This window comes from Pelmatolapia mariae, linkage group LG3_W (genome assembly GCF_036321145.2).
Source record: "Pelmatolapia mariae isolate MD_Pm_ZW linkage group LG3_W, Pm_UMD_F_2, whole genome shotgun sequence".
Lineage (NCBI taxonomy): Eukaryota > Metazoa > Chordata > Actinopteri > Cichliformes > Cichlidae > Pelmatolapia > Pelmatolapia mariae.
Window position 1 is genome coordinate 63,412,354 of NC_086229.1, and position 15,821 is coordinate 63,428,174.

General features: G+C 42.4%; 2 protein-coding genes across 2 annotated transcripts; both read right to left on the bottom strand.

Moving 5' to 3' along the window:
- Positions 1-369: 369 nt before the first annotated feature.
- Positions 370-1,485, bottom strand: LOC134623854 (Fc receptor-like A). The gene is made up of 4 exons (XM_065470217.1): positions 1,218-1,485; positions 893-1,138; positions 606-806; positions 370-464 (listed from the first exon to the last, which is right to left on the bottom strand). Exons 1-4 carry the CDS (start codon positions 1,237-1,239, stop codon positions 370-372), a joined length of 564 nt encoding a protein of 187 aa, XP_065326289.1. The 5' UTR covers positions 1,240-1,485.
- A 10,546-nt stretch (positions 1,486-12,031) lies between these two features.
- On the bottom strand, positions 12,032-15,739 carry LOC134623855 (GTPase IMAP family member 8-like). The gene is made up of 2 exons (XM_063468864.1): positions 14,557-15,739; positions 12,032-14,427 (listed from the first exon to the last, which is right to left on the bottom strand). The coding sequence occupies exons 1-2, from the start codon at positions 15,737-15,739 to the stop codon at positions 12,332-12,334; spliced, it is 3,279 nt and encodes a 1,092-aa protein (XP_063324934.1). The 3' UTR covers positions 12,032-12,331.
- Between the last annotated feature and the right edge of the window lie 82 nt (positions 15,740-15,821).

The window sequence follows — 15,821 nt, forward strand, 5'->3', positions numbered from 1 at the left end:
CCAAAGTCACTCTAGAAGCAACTCTCACCACTCAGCATCCATCTTCATAGCACATGCCAAACATATGCGTGAGTGAAGTTCTGGTTCAGTTTTATTTATTTTGTGACAATTCAACAGTTGCCTCAGGGAGCTGCACACTGTAAGATGAAGATCAAACCAACCAGACACATTAAGTGCCAGAAGCTGCAGTTCCTCTAATGTCCACTTGAAATTCCAAATGCAAATGATTCCACAAAAACTCCCAAGTTTAGTTCACTTTAATCCAACAAACAAGGGCACTGTCAAACATGTTTACTATGAAAACAAGGAGCTTAATATGGTATGCACCTCAACACTGAACCTTTCAGAAACCAGAATACTACCTCAACTTCATCTGATTGGCTGTTTCTGATTATTTGATATCTTAATGGTGATGTGCATGACATGAGTAATGATGTCACCTTCTCCAGCTTCTTTCTGATCTGCTAAAAAAATGAACAATGATATAAATTAAACATCAAAATAGAGATTATATTTAAGAAAGCTGTCACTGTGATCATAATGAATGTGAACTTTATTCTACTAAACAAACTCAAACATGAAAGATCAGGAAGTCTGAGTCTCACCTTCAGGTTTCCTGTGAACACATCGTCTCACCAGCAGAACCAGTAACACCAGTAGAACCACAACACAGACTGATCCAACACATGGCACCACAGAGAGAACAGGAGAGAGTGATGGAGGAACAATGATGGAGGTGGAACCAGGAGGAGAGGTGGATGTAGGTGGAGGTGTGGATGTAGGTGGAGGTGTGGTGGTGTGTTTGTCTAAAATAAAGCAAACACAGTCATTAAGTTGTCGTCACATTGTGAATGTTGAAAGCTGCAGAAACACAGACAGATGAGTGTGTCACCTGTGACAGTGATCCAGCTGGATGGAGACTCTCCATGACCGCTGATGTCACACTTGTAGAGGCCTTCATCAGACCTGGAAACATGCTGGATGGTCATGTGACCTGTAGGCTGCTTCCTGATGAGGGAGCCATCTTTATAGAAAGCAGCTGGGAGGTTGGAGGGAGTGGTCTTTGTTTTACAGAGCAGAGTGACGTCATCTCCCTCCATCACAGGGAGGACAGGACTCTGCAGGATCACTGATCCACCTCAACACAGAGACAAACTACAGCATTTCATCCATTTACACACAGCTTCATCAACACTAACTCCACACACTCAGCTTACCAGTGACTGTCAGGTTAACCATGTTACTGATGGGACCCTCTCTGGACTCACACCAGTAAACTCCACTGTCTGATGTGTAAATGTAGATAATGTTACAGGAAGAATTTGCTGAATTACTTTGTTTTCCCCACCCATCTCCACACTGAGTCCTCTGTTGTTTGCTTGTGTTTCTCCTCAGAGTCCATCCAGCAGAGCTGTCGTCCTCCTCACAGCTCAGAGACACAAAGTCTCCTTCAAAGAACTGAGAGCTGCTGGGACTCACAGTCAGACGAGTTGTGAGGGTTAAAATGAAAAAAATTATGATCTGTTAGATGTTTCTCAAAACCGTTTGAAAATGGTATTTTACAGGATGAGTTATCTCATCCATTTTACATGTAAGTTCCATTGTGAACCATGAACCCAATCAGGTCATATCAGTGAGCATTTCTCAGGTTTAAACTGTGACAGAAGAAGGTTACTGACCTTGGTTTGTTGTGCAGCTCAGCAGTGAGATCAGAACTAAAGAGAAATGACACTCAGGTTGAAAAAACAAAACAAAACTTAACTACTCCATTATTACACTTACACTTATGTGGAATTTTCAGGTACTGCAGCGATATTTAGGAATTTTTTTTCTGACCACTTCTTTGTGCTTTACTTTCTACATTTTCAGAGATTGGCAGTGAGGTGCATTCCAGCTTATCTGTTACTTTTTGTTCTAGGTTTTAGATGTTTGAAATGAGTTAGTATTTCATGTTGCTGCATGAATATTAGTATATCCCTCACCATGACTTATTACACTCAAAGAGATGAAGGAGACAAATAGTAAAGGCTACAGTGGTTCACAATACTATGGTACAAAGTACAAGAATTCAAACAAACAGAGATTCTACTTACAGAGCAGACACAGCACAGATGTTTACATCGTGAAACAGATGCTTCCATCGTGCTGATATACCAGCAAACTTGACAACAAAGGTTTTTCAGACTACATGTAGCTGTCCTCTATGTCAGCTAACACATTTACATTCATGTCACACTTATTTCTGCTTTCCCATTTTTAACATTATTACTTACATTTTGATTGGATACCTTGAGTTTGTAAATGATGTGATTACATAATTGGAATACAATGTATCCAATTCAAGGTCGCGGGAGGATGAAGCCTATCCCAGTTGATACAGGACAAAGACAGGCTGTCAGTTTATCGCAGGGCTAAGACAATACGTGTAACAGAAAATCCACTTAAATGTTTGATATTTCTAATAATAATCATAATTATGACTATTATTTGAAATATTATTTAAAGGTTTCTTTATAAATACATTTCAATTTTTTTTATAACCCCTAGAATATAAACCTGAGCTGTTTCAGATTCTGACCTCTGACCTCAGTGACCAGGCTGTGTCCTCACTGCAGCTCCCTCTTGGAAGTACGTCTGCTTCTTGTCTTCCCCCAGTGATGACCGCCTGCCCTTAATATCACGTACTGTACCTGAGGAACAAAAAAGGACAAACACTTGCCTTCATTTAAGAAGAGGTAATCTATGGAAACACACTTGTTCACCCTTTGGGAGGAATCAGTTCCTGTGAAACATTTCTGTAAATCAACATCGTGGAGAATGAAATGAGTTCTTCAGGTGACTCAGCAGACCCACACTGACAAATGAAACTTCTGTGGAAGAAGAATCTGGATTTTTTTGATTTCCAATCCAGTTAAACTATTAAGGATGAAGCAACAGTGCTCATCTTTGCTCTTCTGAAATCTGTGTTAAACAACAACAAACATAAAGTAGTAACAAAAATACAGCTGAGTAGAAGCTTTACACACCACGAGCAGCCATAATGCTAAATTTTAATCTTCAAATGTCAAAAGTCCCACAGTCAATGCAGCCTGACTCAATCCTAGATGTTCAGCACACACAGAGACACAGAGGGACTGTTTAAAGTTTAGTGTTAACCTGAGTCACTGATCATTTACAGTATTACAGAGTCTGGCAGTCTTTGCATGATGTCCACGTCACTGTAAGTTTCTAGCTGACTCTCAGGTGTGACAGGTGTGCCAGCAGGAAAGAGTAATAAGATCCTGCATCCTGAGGTTTGTCATGCAGGATTAAACGAGCCAGGCTTTGTTCACACAGCTAGGATTGTATTTTACACTGACCCTGGGTCAACTTTAAAAAAAATCTGATGGTGTTGACAAAAACTCTGGACACAATTTTAATCACTTAAAAATATTGTAGCGGGCCAGGGCTGTTCGGGGATTTGTTGTTGACATTTATGTTCTGTTTTGCAGTTCTGTTTGTTTATGTTGCCATGGTTACAGGTTACGCTCCCTCTGCGACTGTGTGTTTCCGGGTGAGAGAGCGCCATTTTGTATGTTGTTGTTGTTGCTGCTCTGCTTTTGCCGCGCTGAGCAGTTGGCTAGCGGCAGTGTTCCTCTGGCAGTTAATATAAACGGCTGTGCTTCCTCGGTAGCTCGCCGAAAGCAAGACCGAACGAAACCTCTGTCTCCTCCTTGTCTGAGCTCGCCACATTCGTGTCAGAAGTGGGATTGCTCACCCTCGCCATAATGGAGAGAGACATTCGGAGGCTAGAGCAAGCTATCGAGGAGAACATTACCCGCTTGGGAAGCTGGCGATTGAAGAGAGAGGACGTGAGCGGCGATGTAAGTCCCCCGACGGGTCCCAATGGCGCGAGCGCGCCGCCGCGACCGACGCTAGGGCAATGCTTGATGGGCTGCCTCTGTCGGCCGACACACCGGGCCCCCGACAGCGAGCAGTGATGCCTGCAACGCCAGCTAAGGTACCGAAATATAACGGGCTAACCCCGCTAGAGCCCTACCTCTCACAAGTACGGCTAGCCGCAAGACATAATGGCTGGAGCGACGAAGAGGCTGCTACACACCTAGCGCTAGCATTGGAAGGAGATGCACTGCAGGTACTCCTTGACCTAGCCCCGTCAGAGCAGCATGAGCTCCAGGCCCTCACCATAGCACTCGAGAGGCGATTTGGGCAGCGGCACTCCACTGATCAGAGCAGGGAGCAGCTGACCAACCGGAGCGGTAGGCCGGGGGAGAGCTTGGGCACCTTTGCAGCGGATGTGTTGCTGTATGCTCGTCGTGGCTACCCAGAGTTCCCAGCAGCAGCCCGTGAGGAGCTTAGCCTGCATGCTTTCCTGCGAGGACTTATTCCAGAGCGACTGCGCCAACACGTCCGCCTGGCCATGCCTCAGACTCTCCGTGAGGCGCTCCTTGAGGCTGAAAGGGCTGAGCTGGTGCTCGCCTCGCTACCTAACCAGCAGGTGCCCCCCCCAAACTATCCTCAAATCAGAGCCGCGGACTGCGACGGGGAGGGGGCGGTCGCGGAGATACGCCAGCTGCAGCCCTCGGTGCCCCGGAGGCGTCCTCGTCGTCCCACCGACCGCTGTTACCAGTGCGATGAGCCTGGCCACGTGGCGTGTGACTGCCCAGCACCTGCCCCGACAGCCAGAACTACGCAGCCTCAGGGAAACGGGGTGGGATCGGTGTAGTGAGGGGACCACCGCCCCAGCTTCCTGTCCCCCTCCAAGGACGATGCACGGTGGTGGGCCGGGTTGGGCACCTCAAGGGACTCTACCTGAGCTGCTGTGTTGAGGACCAGCCATGCCGGGCCCTGGTGGACACGGGGTCTACCATTTCCCTAATACGACCTGGCGTGCTCCCTGGAACGTCCGGGTCGTTGGTGAAGGGTTGGTCGCCCACCGACACCCAGCTGATGACAGTGACGGGGGAGAGAACTGATATGCGGGGGAAGAAACCGTTGCAGATCCGAGTGAAGGATCTGGAGCTGGTGCACGACTTCTGGCTTGCTGACATTCAAGACCAGTGCATCATCGGCCTTGATCTGCTGACCCGCTGGGGGGCCTGCGTCGACACTGCAAAGTGGGCTATCACTCTTGGCACAGAGACTCTCGCCCTCCAGTGCGGTCAAAAGCAGGGAGCGGAGGGGACCAGAGTTAGACGAGACAGGCGTCGGGCAGCTGCCGCTCAGCAGATTTCGGGCGCCGGTGGCTCATCTCCACTCACCTCAGCCCCGGCCTCTCAGCCCAACAAATCTCCCTCGACCGAGACAACCAAGGCTGTTGGTGACCTGTGGCAGCGCAGCAGCGTAGGTCTCAACGTTGATCAGCGCCAGCGGTTGAGGTGCCTCTTGGACGAGAATGTGGACATCTTTGCCGCCAGTAACAAACAGAACTGCAAAACAGAACATAAATGTCAACAACAAATCCCCGAACAGCCCTGGCCCGCTACAATATGTAAAAATAAATTTTCAATTGCATATTTTGATATTATATAAGGTATTGACTTAAATACTTAGTGACAAGAGTCATGATATTTAATTTTACATTACTTTTAATTTTTTTTCTGTATTTTAATATTATCACACCTGCTTCTGGGCAATGGATTTTTAAGGTACTCTTAATGTATTGTACCATTTAAAATAAAAATATATATGTATAACAAATGCAAAATCATACTTTTGTTGTATAAACATTGCCTTGGTTTGTCTTTTAGTAAGTTGGGTTAACACTTCTATGCATATTTTTAACCCCAAAATTGGGTTTTATCTAGCGGACATGTTTTGTCCCTCATCCCAAAAATCACTGATTGATATCTGAGGGTATCTGCCACTAGCAGGGGGAGTCGTGAGGGGAGATAGGCCTCCATACCTTGGAGGGCCTGAGATGTCCCTAGAGAGGTGGGGTCTAATACCCGACCTGACATATAGACACATACAAACAGGCACACACAGATCTGAACATCCATGGACACATGTGCAAATTGTCAGTGCTCACCTAACGTGGAGACAGACATAAATAGACACTGTCTGTGAAGGTTCTCAGTCATCCTGGTCATCGTAGTCAAAGGAATTTGCAAAGAAAAGCGTCTGGACTTCTTTGAGTTGCTTGAAGACGTTTCACCTCTCATCCGAGAAGCTTCTTCAGTTCTAAGGTCAAATGGCCGAGAGTCCCAGATTTAAACCCAGTGGGAGTATCCCCCCAAAGAGGGACAAAGGACCCCCTGGTGATCCTCTAATCACATGAGCCAAGGTGTGAAAGAGGGTGTGGGTCACTATCAGCCAGGGTTTCGGGTGAGCTCATTGTGAAACCTGGCCCCACCTTGTCATGTGAATTCCTGAGGTCAGATGGCCCAGGATGTGAGTGGGCGTTAAGGCGTCTGGGGAGGGAACTCAAAACTGGATTATAGATGGCAGACAGTTGGTGTCGTAAACCACCGCCTCTGTTCAAAGATGGTCGCTCACAGTGGACATAGATGGCCTCTTTCACTCCTCTTTCAAACCATCTGTCCTCTCTGTCCAAAATGTGAACATTGGCATCCTCGAAAGAGTGTCCTTTATCCTTAAGATGCAGATGGACTGCTGAGTCTTGTCCTGTGGAGGTGGCTCTTCTATGTTGTGCCATGCGCTTGTGAAGTGGCTGTTTGGTCTCTCCAATGTAGAGGTCTGGGCATTCCTCGCTGCACTGTACAGCATACACCACGTTGTTAAGTCTGTGTTTTGGAGTTTTGTCTTTCGGGTGAACCAGTTTCTGTCTGAGTGTGTTGCTGGGTCTGAAGTACACTGGGATGTCGTGCTTGGAGAAAACTCTCCTGAGTTTCTCTGATACACCGGCTACATAGGGGATGACAACGTTGTTGCGTCTCTCTTTCTTATCCTCCCTCGCTGGTGTCTGATCTTCTTTTCTGTGCCTCTTTGCTGACTTTATGAACGCCCAGTTAGGATAACCACATGTTTTGAGGGCTTCCTTTACGTGTGTGTGTTCCTTCTTTTTTCCCTCAGGCTTAGAGGGAACATGTTCTGCCCGGTGGTGTAGGGTCCTAATTACTCCAAGTTTGTGTTCCAGAGGGTGATGGGAGTCAAAGAGGAGGTACTGGTCCGTGTGTGTGGGCTTCCGGTAAACTTCGATGTTGAGGTTGCCATTCTCTTCAATGTGCACGGCGCAGTCCAGGAAAGGCAAACAGTTATCCTTTGTGTCTTCCCTGGTGAACTTGATGTTTTTATCCACAGCGTTAATGTGCGCAGTGAAGGATTCCACTTCTTGTGTCTTGATTTTGACCCAGGTGTCATCTACATATCTGTACCAGTGGCTGGGTGCTCTTCCTTTGAAAGAGGCAAGAGCCTTCCTTTCCACTTCCTCCATGTAAAGGTTGGCTACAATAGGTGACACGGGGGAGCCCATGGCACAGCCATGTTTTTGTCTGTAGAAGCCTTCGTTGTATTTGAAGTATGTGGTGGTGAGGCAGAGGTCTAACAGTGTGCAAATCTGATCGGGTGTGAAGTTGGTCCTGTCTTCCAAGGAGCTGTCTTCTTGTAGTCGTTTTCTGACAGTCTCCACTGCCTCCGTGGTGGGTATGCAAGTGAAGAGTGAGACTACATCAAAGGACACCATGGTTTCATCTGGATCCAGGGTAAGTTTCTGGACCTTGTCGGTGAAGTCGGTGGAGTTCTTGATGTGGTGTGGGGTGTTCCCCACGAGAGGTGCAAGGATGGTAGCAAGGTGTTTCGCAATGTTGTAAGTAGCTGAGTTTATGCTACTGACTATGGGTCTGAGTGGGACCCCTTCCTTGTGGATTTTAGGAAGTCCATAAATGCAGGGTATGGCATCCCCTGGATAAAGGCGGTGATATGTAATGCGGTCAATGGTAGACACTGTACACACAATCCTGGTGACACCTGCACCCCAAGGCCTTGGGTGTGTTGGTGATTGTGGTGGAGCGGGAAGAGCGAGGCAGCTGGGGATGGGGAGGGAAGGAAGGGGCCAGTTCTCCTGCTGACTCCAGTAGGCACCCCGACATTCTGGAACTCACCAGGGCAAGGAGGCTGTATCTAGACTAATGTGATCTATTAGATAATTTCTATATTGGTTAAAATTAACATTATTTTTATTTTTCCAGTTCATGAGGACTGTTTTCTTGGCAATGCATAGGGCAGTGAAAACCATATGGGTTATATTCTTTTCTGTAGTCACATGATCTAAGTTGACCAACAAGCATTCTATAGGGGAAGTTGGAACGTTACATGTGAATGAACTGCTGGACAGAACCAAAGAGCATGCATGTAATTGTCCGGTGTATAGGCTTGACAGTGTGAGCAGTTTTTGGAGGACATAAAGCCCATCTTAAACCGATGAATGGCGGCCGGGAACAGCGTTTTCGAGCCAGAGAGTGTTTTTACTGAGCAGGAAGCGCCCGATTCGGCCGCCGGTAAGTTCGGGGTTACATGTGGGCTGTATTTTTAAAGCAGATAAACCCCATCTTTTGCTGACCCTTTTCTTGACAACTAGTGCTAAGGCTCATTCATTTCATGCTCTCATGGATTCTGAAGCAGAGCAAAATTTAATGCACACTGAGGTAGCTAAATCATTGAATCTGCCTCTCACTCAGCTCTAGCCTCCCATTCCAGACACTGCTTTAAATAATGAGGTATTCACCATGATTACTCACCAGACCGCTCCTGTCAAATTAGCCACGTCAGGCAATCATCAGGAAAATATAACCCTTTTTACCACTTCTTACCTCGACGTGCCAGTAATCCTCGGTTTCCCGTGGTTGCAAAAGCAAATCCACACATTGATTGGACAGTGAAGAGAGTGGCAAGTTGGAGTTTGTTTTGCCTTGCCAACTGCATTAAATCCGCCTTACCTTCGTAGGCCTCTAATTCTCCTCCACCGGTTGTTTCTTCCCCTGATCTTACTACCGTTCCTCCTTAATGTCATGATCTACAGGAGGTGTTTAGTAAAGATAGAGCTCAGTCACTGCCCCCTCATTGACCTTATGATTGCACCATTGACCTCCTTCCTGGTGCTCCGTTGCCCACCAGCTGCCTCTATAACCTGTCTCATCCTGAGAGGGAGGCTATGGAGAAGTACATCCGGGAATTACTTGTGGCCCTCATCATTCGCTCCCGCGGTTGGCTGTAATCCACTGGATCCACATGGCGAGGTTTACTTGCCACCCGGGAGTGAGTAGAACTACAGAATTAATAAAGAGGTATTTCTGGTGGAATTCAATTGGCACCCACCTGGCTTACTTCACCCGCCGAGCACCCCACATAGACCCTGGTCTCACATTGCTTTGGATTTTGTCACCAGCATCCCAGCTTCCTCTGGGAAGACAGTATTCCTTTCTATAATCGATCGGTTCTCCAAAGCGGCCCATTTCATTGCCCTAGAAAAGTTACCAACAACTACTGAGACTACCCAAATTCTTACCGACCATGTGTTCCAACTTCATTTAGAGCACTAAATGGCCAGGCCCCAGATTATTTATCCAAGCTTCTTATAAAATACACTGCTGCTCGTCATCTCCGCTCACAGACTCAAAGTCTCTTAGTTGTTCCCCGTACACGACTGAAGACAAAAGGGGACAGAGCCTTTCAGTCTGTGGCACCAAGGCTGTGGAACAATTTACCACTACAGTTACGTTTGCTTGACTCTGTGGATTGTTTTAAAAAACAGTTAAAAACTTTTCTGTTTAAACAAGCCTTTTGTTGATCTCTTCATATTTTATATTTTTTACATTATTTACATTTGATCTTTTATATTGTGTACATTGTCTATTGATTTTATTGTTTATCTTAATATTTATGTACAGCGCTTTGTGATTGTCTATCTGCGAAAAGCGCTTAATAAATAAAGTTTACTTACTTACTTACTTACTTCATGGCATACCCTCAGAATTTGTTTGTGACAGAGGGACCCAATTCACTTCCCAAGTGTGGAGAACCTTCTGTTTGGCCCTAGGTGCCAAAATAAACCTTAGTTTCGGCTTTCATCTTCAATTCAATGGTCAAAATGAACGGTTGAACCAGGAATTAGAATCCACTCTCCGCTGCATAACTTCACAGAATCCCGCTATCTGGTCCACTCAATTACCTTGGGTGGAATACGCCCATAATTCTCTTACATCCTGAGCGACAGGTTTGTCACCCTTTGAAGCCTCTCTCGGTTACTAGAGAATGAGATGGAGCCGTTCCATCTGTCCAGCACCACCTTCGGCGCTGCTTAAGTTGATTTTCCCTTCAATAAAATGTACAATAATTGTGTATAATTGTATAAATGTATTGCGTATAATTGTACATAGTTCAAGCAATTGAGTCTGCTCTTGAGTCCACAGCATTCCTATTTCCAGTCTGTAACACCCATTTTAAGTCACACCCTGTAGCTTTTTTTTTTTAAATCTTTTATTGATCTTTCACATAAATGATTTGAAGTTCAAACTTCGAAGCCACTTCATTTTAATGGTTACATTTTCTTCTTTTCTATGTTCTATGTTGTACTTTAACATGAGTTTCATTAACTCCAAAACATCCATATAAATATATTCAATAACATATTAATATACTTTCCTTCATGTTTCATTCAGTTTACACATTTTACTTCAATATGATTTATTAACTCAATCTCACATGAGAATCATAACTCTTTGTGATTCCAATTTGATCTCTTTTTAACTCATGAATACTTTTTTCTCTTCATAACTCTGTATTTCAATTACAATATCTTCCATATAACTTCTTTTTAAATCGTATATGTTAAAGTCAGACATTCTATAAGATTAGTGTCTTCCCATCCCTCTCCCACGCAGCCTCCAAGCACAATCATCTTTAGCACAAATAACTTCATAAAGAATTTCAGTGAGAGGCGTGTTATTAAAATCATTTTATTACTCAGGTTATATTTTCTTATTCATTATGTTGGTTAAACCTATACTTGATTGTATTTTGATTAGAATTATTCATGATTAACTGCTGGCAAAGTCACATATAAACTATGATTCTGTGTTCATTCAGTCACAAAAAATTAGTATAATTTCTCTTATTCAGTCACATTTCTTATCTTCCACATTCCTGCAGCCAGCCTCACATTTTTTAAAATGTTATTTAAAAAGCCAAGAAAATAAAAGTCCACAAAATGGTTAGGTATGATAAATAGGATCATTTGTCATGACAATGCAGTCACTGGCCACTTAAGCCCTCTCTCCCCTTATCCTAATGCACACAAATGTAGGCATTCCAATAATTTCCATTACTCAAAATACATTTCTCATTGATCATATAAATTGCATTTATATTTGAGTTTTAAATTAGAATTAAAAAATATTTACTATTAGCAGAATTACATATAGATAGACTGTTTTAACACTCTGTGTCACTTTACCCATAAAAAGGATGGATGTTAAGTCCTTTTATTTCACTTTTGGATGGAAATGAGCCAGGGGATTTCAATCTCTTTCACAATAAACAGTATCATTTACAGTGTACATAATGTCTTCTGGGTCTATCTTTGGTCTCAAAACATGAAATCCAAAAGGCAAAGCATAAAACATGGTCCTTAAGGAACTAAAGGTAAGACAGCACTGTTTGTACATATGAAGGTAATAAGGGGGACTGGACGGGAATTCTTGAAAGTAGAGCATCAATAAATGTACACTTACAATACTACACAATAACATTTAGTGTAATGGAAATAAACATAACAAACAACATAGGTGTACACAGCACGTTCTTTGCGCAGTTCCAATACTGAACCAGTTCCCACAGAATTCTGTTAAGATGTCCAGATTAACAGAAATAAACAGCCTGATACAAAAGATGCAACAACTGTGCCATTGTAGGGGTGGGATCATTATGTAACCCTCCTGTTCAAATGGTATTAACCCATACTTGATAATTATATGTTATATGGCATTCATATGCTAAGAAAACTGACAACTGTTAGGCTTTAACTTAGACAACTTGCAGCTGTTGACTGTATTTGTGGTGTTGGTGCCTTTTTTGAACATTTTAAATAAAATATTATTAAAATAAAATAATATGACTCTGTGCAGTTAATTGTACCAACAGACCATGTAATTTAGTGAAATTATTTAATTTCAAATTAGGACTTGTCTAAACTTATCTTCCCTCTTTAGGACAGATTGAAAGTTGGCCAAGTTGTATCTATGACAGTGATATTACCTGATGTTACAAGAGATTGTAAAAAAGACAAAGAAAACAATTCATGGGTTTAAGTTTTGTTATGTGTTGCATTCTTCCAGGCTTAAAATAGCTCTCTTTTTTGACTTAGCAGTTTTATTTATGAGACGAAGCAGGACTGTTTCTCCTCTGAAGTCCAAAGTTTTTCTTTCAACTCACTCATCTCTTTATAATGTTTTTTCTGCATTTCATCCATTTCTTCTCTGATACTGTCTTCATCTTGCATCCCACATTCCTTTCTCAATTCATCCATTTCCTTTTCGTGTTTGGTGTATAGTGCATCCATTTTTTCTCTCTGATTTGTTTCACTTTCAGCTAGAAGCTCTTGTTTAAATTCCTTCAGTTTTTTGTCATGTTCTTTTTGTAAGTTATAGAATTCTTCCTTCTTTCTTTGTTGTTGTTGGTCTAAGAGTTTTTGTTTCATATCTGACATTTCTTGTTCATGTTTGATGGACAGCCTGTTTCTTTGTGTTTTCTGTTCCTCTTTGTTTTTAGTTCCTAGGTTTGCTTTCAAATGTTTGATTTCCTCTTTTTGTTTCTTCTGTAGTTTACCAATTTTTTCCTTCTCTTCTTCTTGGTTCTCTTTTGAAAGTTTTTTTTCATACTTTTCCACCTCTGTTCTATACGATTTCTGTAGTTTTTTTAGTTTTTCCTTGTTTTCTTTCTTTTGAGTCAGGAGTATCACTATTAACTCAGCCATTTCCCCTTTATGTTTACCCAGCAGGTCATCCATCTCTTCCTTTAGACTATTTTCTTTGTGTTCTGACAGATTCTTTAATCTTCCATATTCCTTCTTCTTTTCCAGCATGTCAGTCTCATATTGCTCCTTCAGACTCTTCACCTCTTCAATGTGTTTTAAAATCAGTGCTGCAAAGTCATTCTCCTGTTTTTCTTTGAAATCATTGAATTCTTCAGCTTTTTTTCTGGCCTCTTCTTTAAACTTCTCCTGCATGTTCTCAATTTGTTTCTGATAGTTCTCCTCCAAGTCTTTAAGCTTCCCTTCCTGTTCTCTTTTCATTTTATCTTCTTTTTCCTTTCTTTCTAGTTCAATTTTTTCTTTTTCTTGTTTGTAATTTTGTTGGAGCTCGCTGATTTTCTTTTCTTTCTGTTCATCTTCTTGTTTACGTTTTTCTTTCAGTTCTTTTCTTTCCTTCTCCCAAGTTTCTTGTTGCACTCTTATTTTTTCTCTGTACACTTCACGATCTCTATAAATTGTTTCCCTAGATTCTGACTCTGATTTTAGTCTTTTTTCCAGTTCTTGCATTTTTTGTTGCCACTCCTGTCTTTGAAGTTGTTCCTTTTCTGTTTTCTTCCTGTCTTCTTCGTCTCTAATTTCTTGTTCTTTCTTCCTCTCTTCAGACTGAATGCGGATGCTGTCCTGCAGTTTTTTGAGTTGTTCGTCTCTCAGCTTTATTTCCTGATCAATTTCTGCTTTCTGTTCTTCCATTCTTTTTTTCATGGACTGGATTCTTTCCTCATATGTACTTTGAAGCTTTTCCTGCTGTCTCTTCATCTCTTCTTCCTTATCCTTGAGAATCCTCTGCATCTCCTTCTTTATTGCTGCTTCAGCGTCTTGCAGCATCGCATTGGTGAAGCAGCTACCTCCATTTTTCTTCACCATGTTGTCAATTTTTGTGATCAGCTCATTCACTTGTGAGTGACTTTGCTTATTATAATTATTGAACACATGGTATCTTCCTCCACAGTCAGAGATCAGCTTCTTCAAGGAATGATCACATTTTTTTTGTGTGTAATCTTCTATTGTCAGTTCCTCGTGTTCCAGTGAATCTCCTCTTGTGAAAAGAACAATGGTGAACTTCTCAGAATTTTTTCCAAATACCTTTTTGATGAGTTCCAGTGTTGCCTTCTCTTCTGGTGTGAATCTGCCAATCTGTATAACCAGTAGGAAGACATGTGGTCCTGGAGCCAAAAGACTGATACATTTTGTGATCTCGTCATTAACCTCTTCATAGGTCAAACTGCTGTCAAACAATCCAGGAGTGTCGACCACAACAACAGGACGACCATCTATTTCACTGTGTGCTTTCTGACAAAATTTTGTGACTGAGGTTGAACATGTTTCTGATGTAAACTCTTTTCTTCCGAGAATGGTGTTTCCTGAAGTGCTCTTTCCACAGCCAGTCTTTCCAATCAGCACAATCCTGAGACAGTCTGGACTCTTAATCTCTTCATCATCTGTTAAAGGAGTTGGAAAGAGATACCTTGAATACTAATAGTTTGAATTGTATAATTTAAAAGGTAAATGGTTACATCATCAACATAAGGGGATTTCTATGATAAAAAAAAAAGGTTTGCATTACTTACAGCTTACTGTAGTCTTTGTTTTCAGGTCGTTAAGTTCACGCTCCAAATCAGCGATCTGTTTCTCTTTTTCTATGATCTTTTCTATTTGTGCATATGTAAATGTTTCAGTTGTGTAGCTGCACAATTTGCCTTTTTTCTGAGTAATTTTTTCTACACTGCTTAAAACATTTTTCTTGTCCTTCATGTTGAGAACAACAAATCTTCCTCCACAGCTCTCACAGAGATCATGGATTTGCTTGTCTTCCATTAGAAACTTCACAACAGCTGGAGCTGTAGGATCTGAGTCCACAGTGAACAGAATCATGGTGAAGTCATCAACTTTAGAGCTGAATGTCTTCTGTATGGTCTCTAACTCTCCCTTATCTTCATCACTGAGGGGACCCATGGGTAGGATCAAGATGAAGGCATGGACACCCTCAGGATCACAGAGGGAGATACATCTAAGTGATTTTTCCATCACTTCCTTCTGAGGTTTTCCATACAAGGCAGGCAGATCTACCAGGGAAACCAAACGTCCACACACCTCTCTCTGATGTTTAACACATTCTGATGTGTTGGCAGGTGGATCAAACTTTCTTTGTCCCAGAATAGCATTGATTACTGAGGTCTTCTGAACTCCTTTTGTACCACACAACACCAGGTTCAGAAGTTCTGCCTCTTCATTTAAAGTTAAATATCCTTCTCTATTCTCACTCAGGATTTTTTCAATTTTCTCCATCAGTTCTTCTCTGTCTTTTTTTAAATCTTTTTTATCAATACCAAATCTGTGCACCCTTTCTTTGCAATCTCGGATTAGTCTTTGCACTGTGTTATTCTCGTTTTCATTATGCGCCATGACAACCATTGAATGTTTAAAGGCGTCTTGACCAAACAAACTCAGGATGAACTTGAGAGTTTTTCTGTTCTCTTCAGAGAAGTCCGAAGGTTTCACTAACAGCAGGACATTTGGTCCAGGAGGACAAAGACTCATGTACTTCTTCAGCGCTCGTCTCACAGATTCCACAGATAGACTGAACAAGTCTGGACAATTCACTACTGTTATTGAGTTTCTGTTCCATTCACCACTGGCTGCCAGAAAGTCTTTAGTTAGACTACTTTTAATGCCAAACTCTTTTTTTCCAGTGATAATGTTTCCCAGCAGTCTTTTTTTGTCTTCGCTCTTTCCAACCAGCATGATCCTCATTGCGTGTGCTGTAATAAATGACCAAATACATGATAGGTAAAATTTCCATTTAAAATTACTAAGCACACTTTTTGATAGATTT

Bases quoted from the DNA above. Each gene is read 5' to 3' on its own strand.
- LOC134623855 (XM_063468864.1), bottom strand. From the start codon at position 15,739: ATGAGGATCATGCTGGTTGGAAAGAGCGAAGACAAAAAAAGACTGCTG. The intron at 14,428-14,556 runs GTAAGTAATGCA...CTCCTTTAACAG, and splicing joins AACAAAGACTACAGTAAGCT to ATGATGAAGAGATTAAGAGT.
- LOC134623854 (XM_065470217.1), bottom strand. From the start codon at position 1,239: ATGGTTAACCTGACAGTCACTG. The intron at 1,139-1,217 runs GTAAGCTGAGTG...CTCTGTGTTGAG, and splicing joins GGTTAACCTGACAGTCACTG to GTGGATCAGTGATCCTGCAG. The intron at 807-892 runs GTGACACACTCA...GCTTTATTTTAG, and splicing joins CAGCTGGATCACTGTCACAG to ACAAACACACCACCACACCT.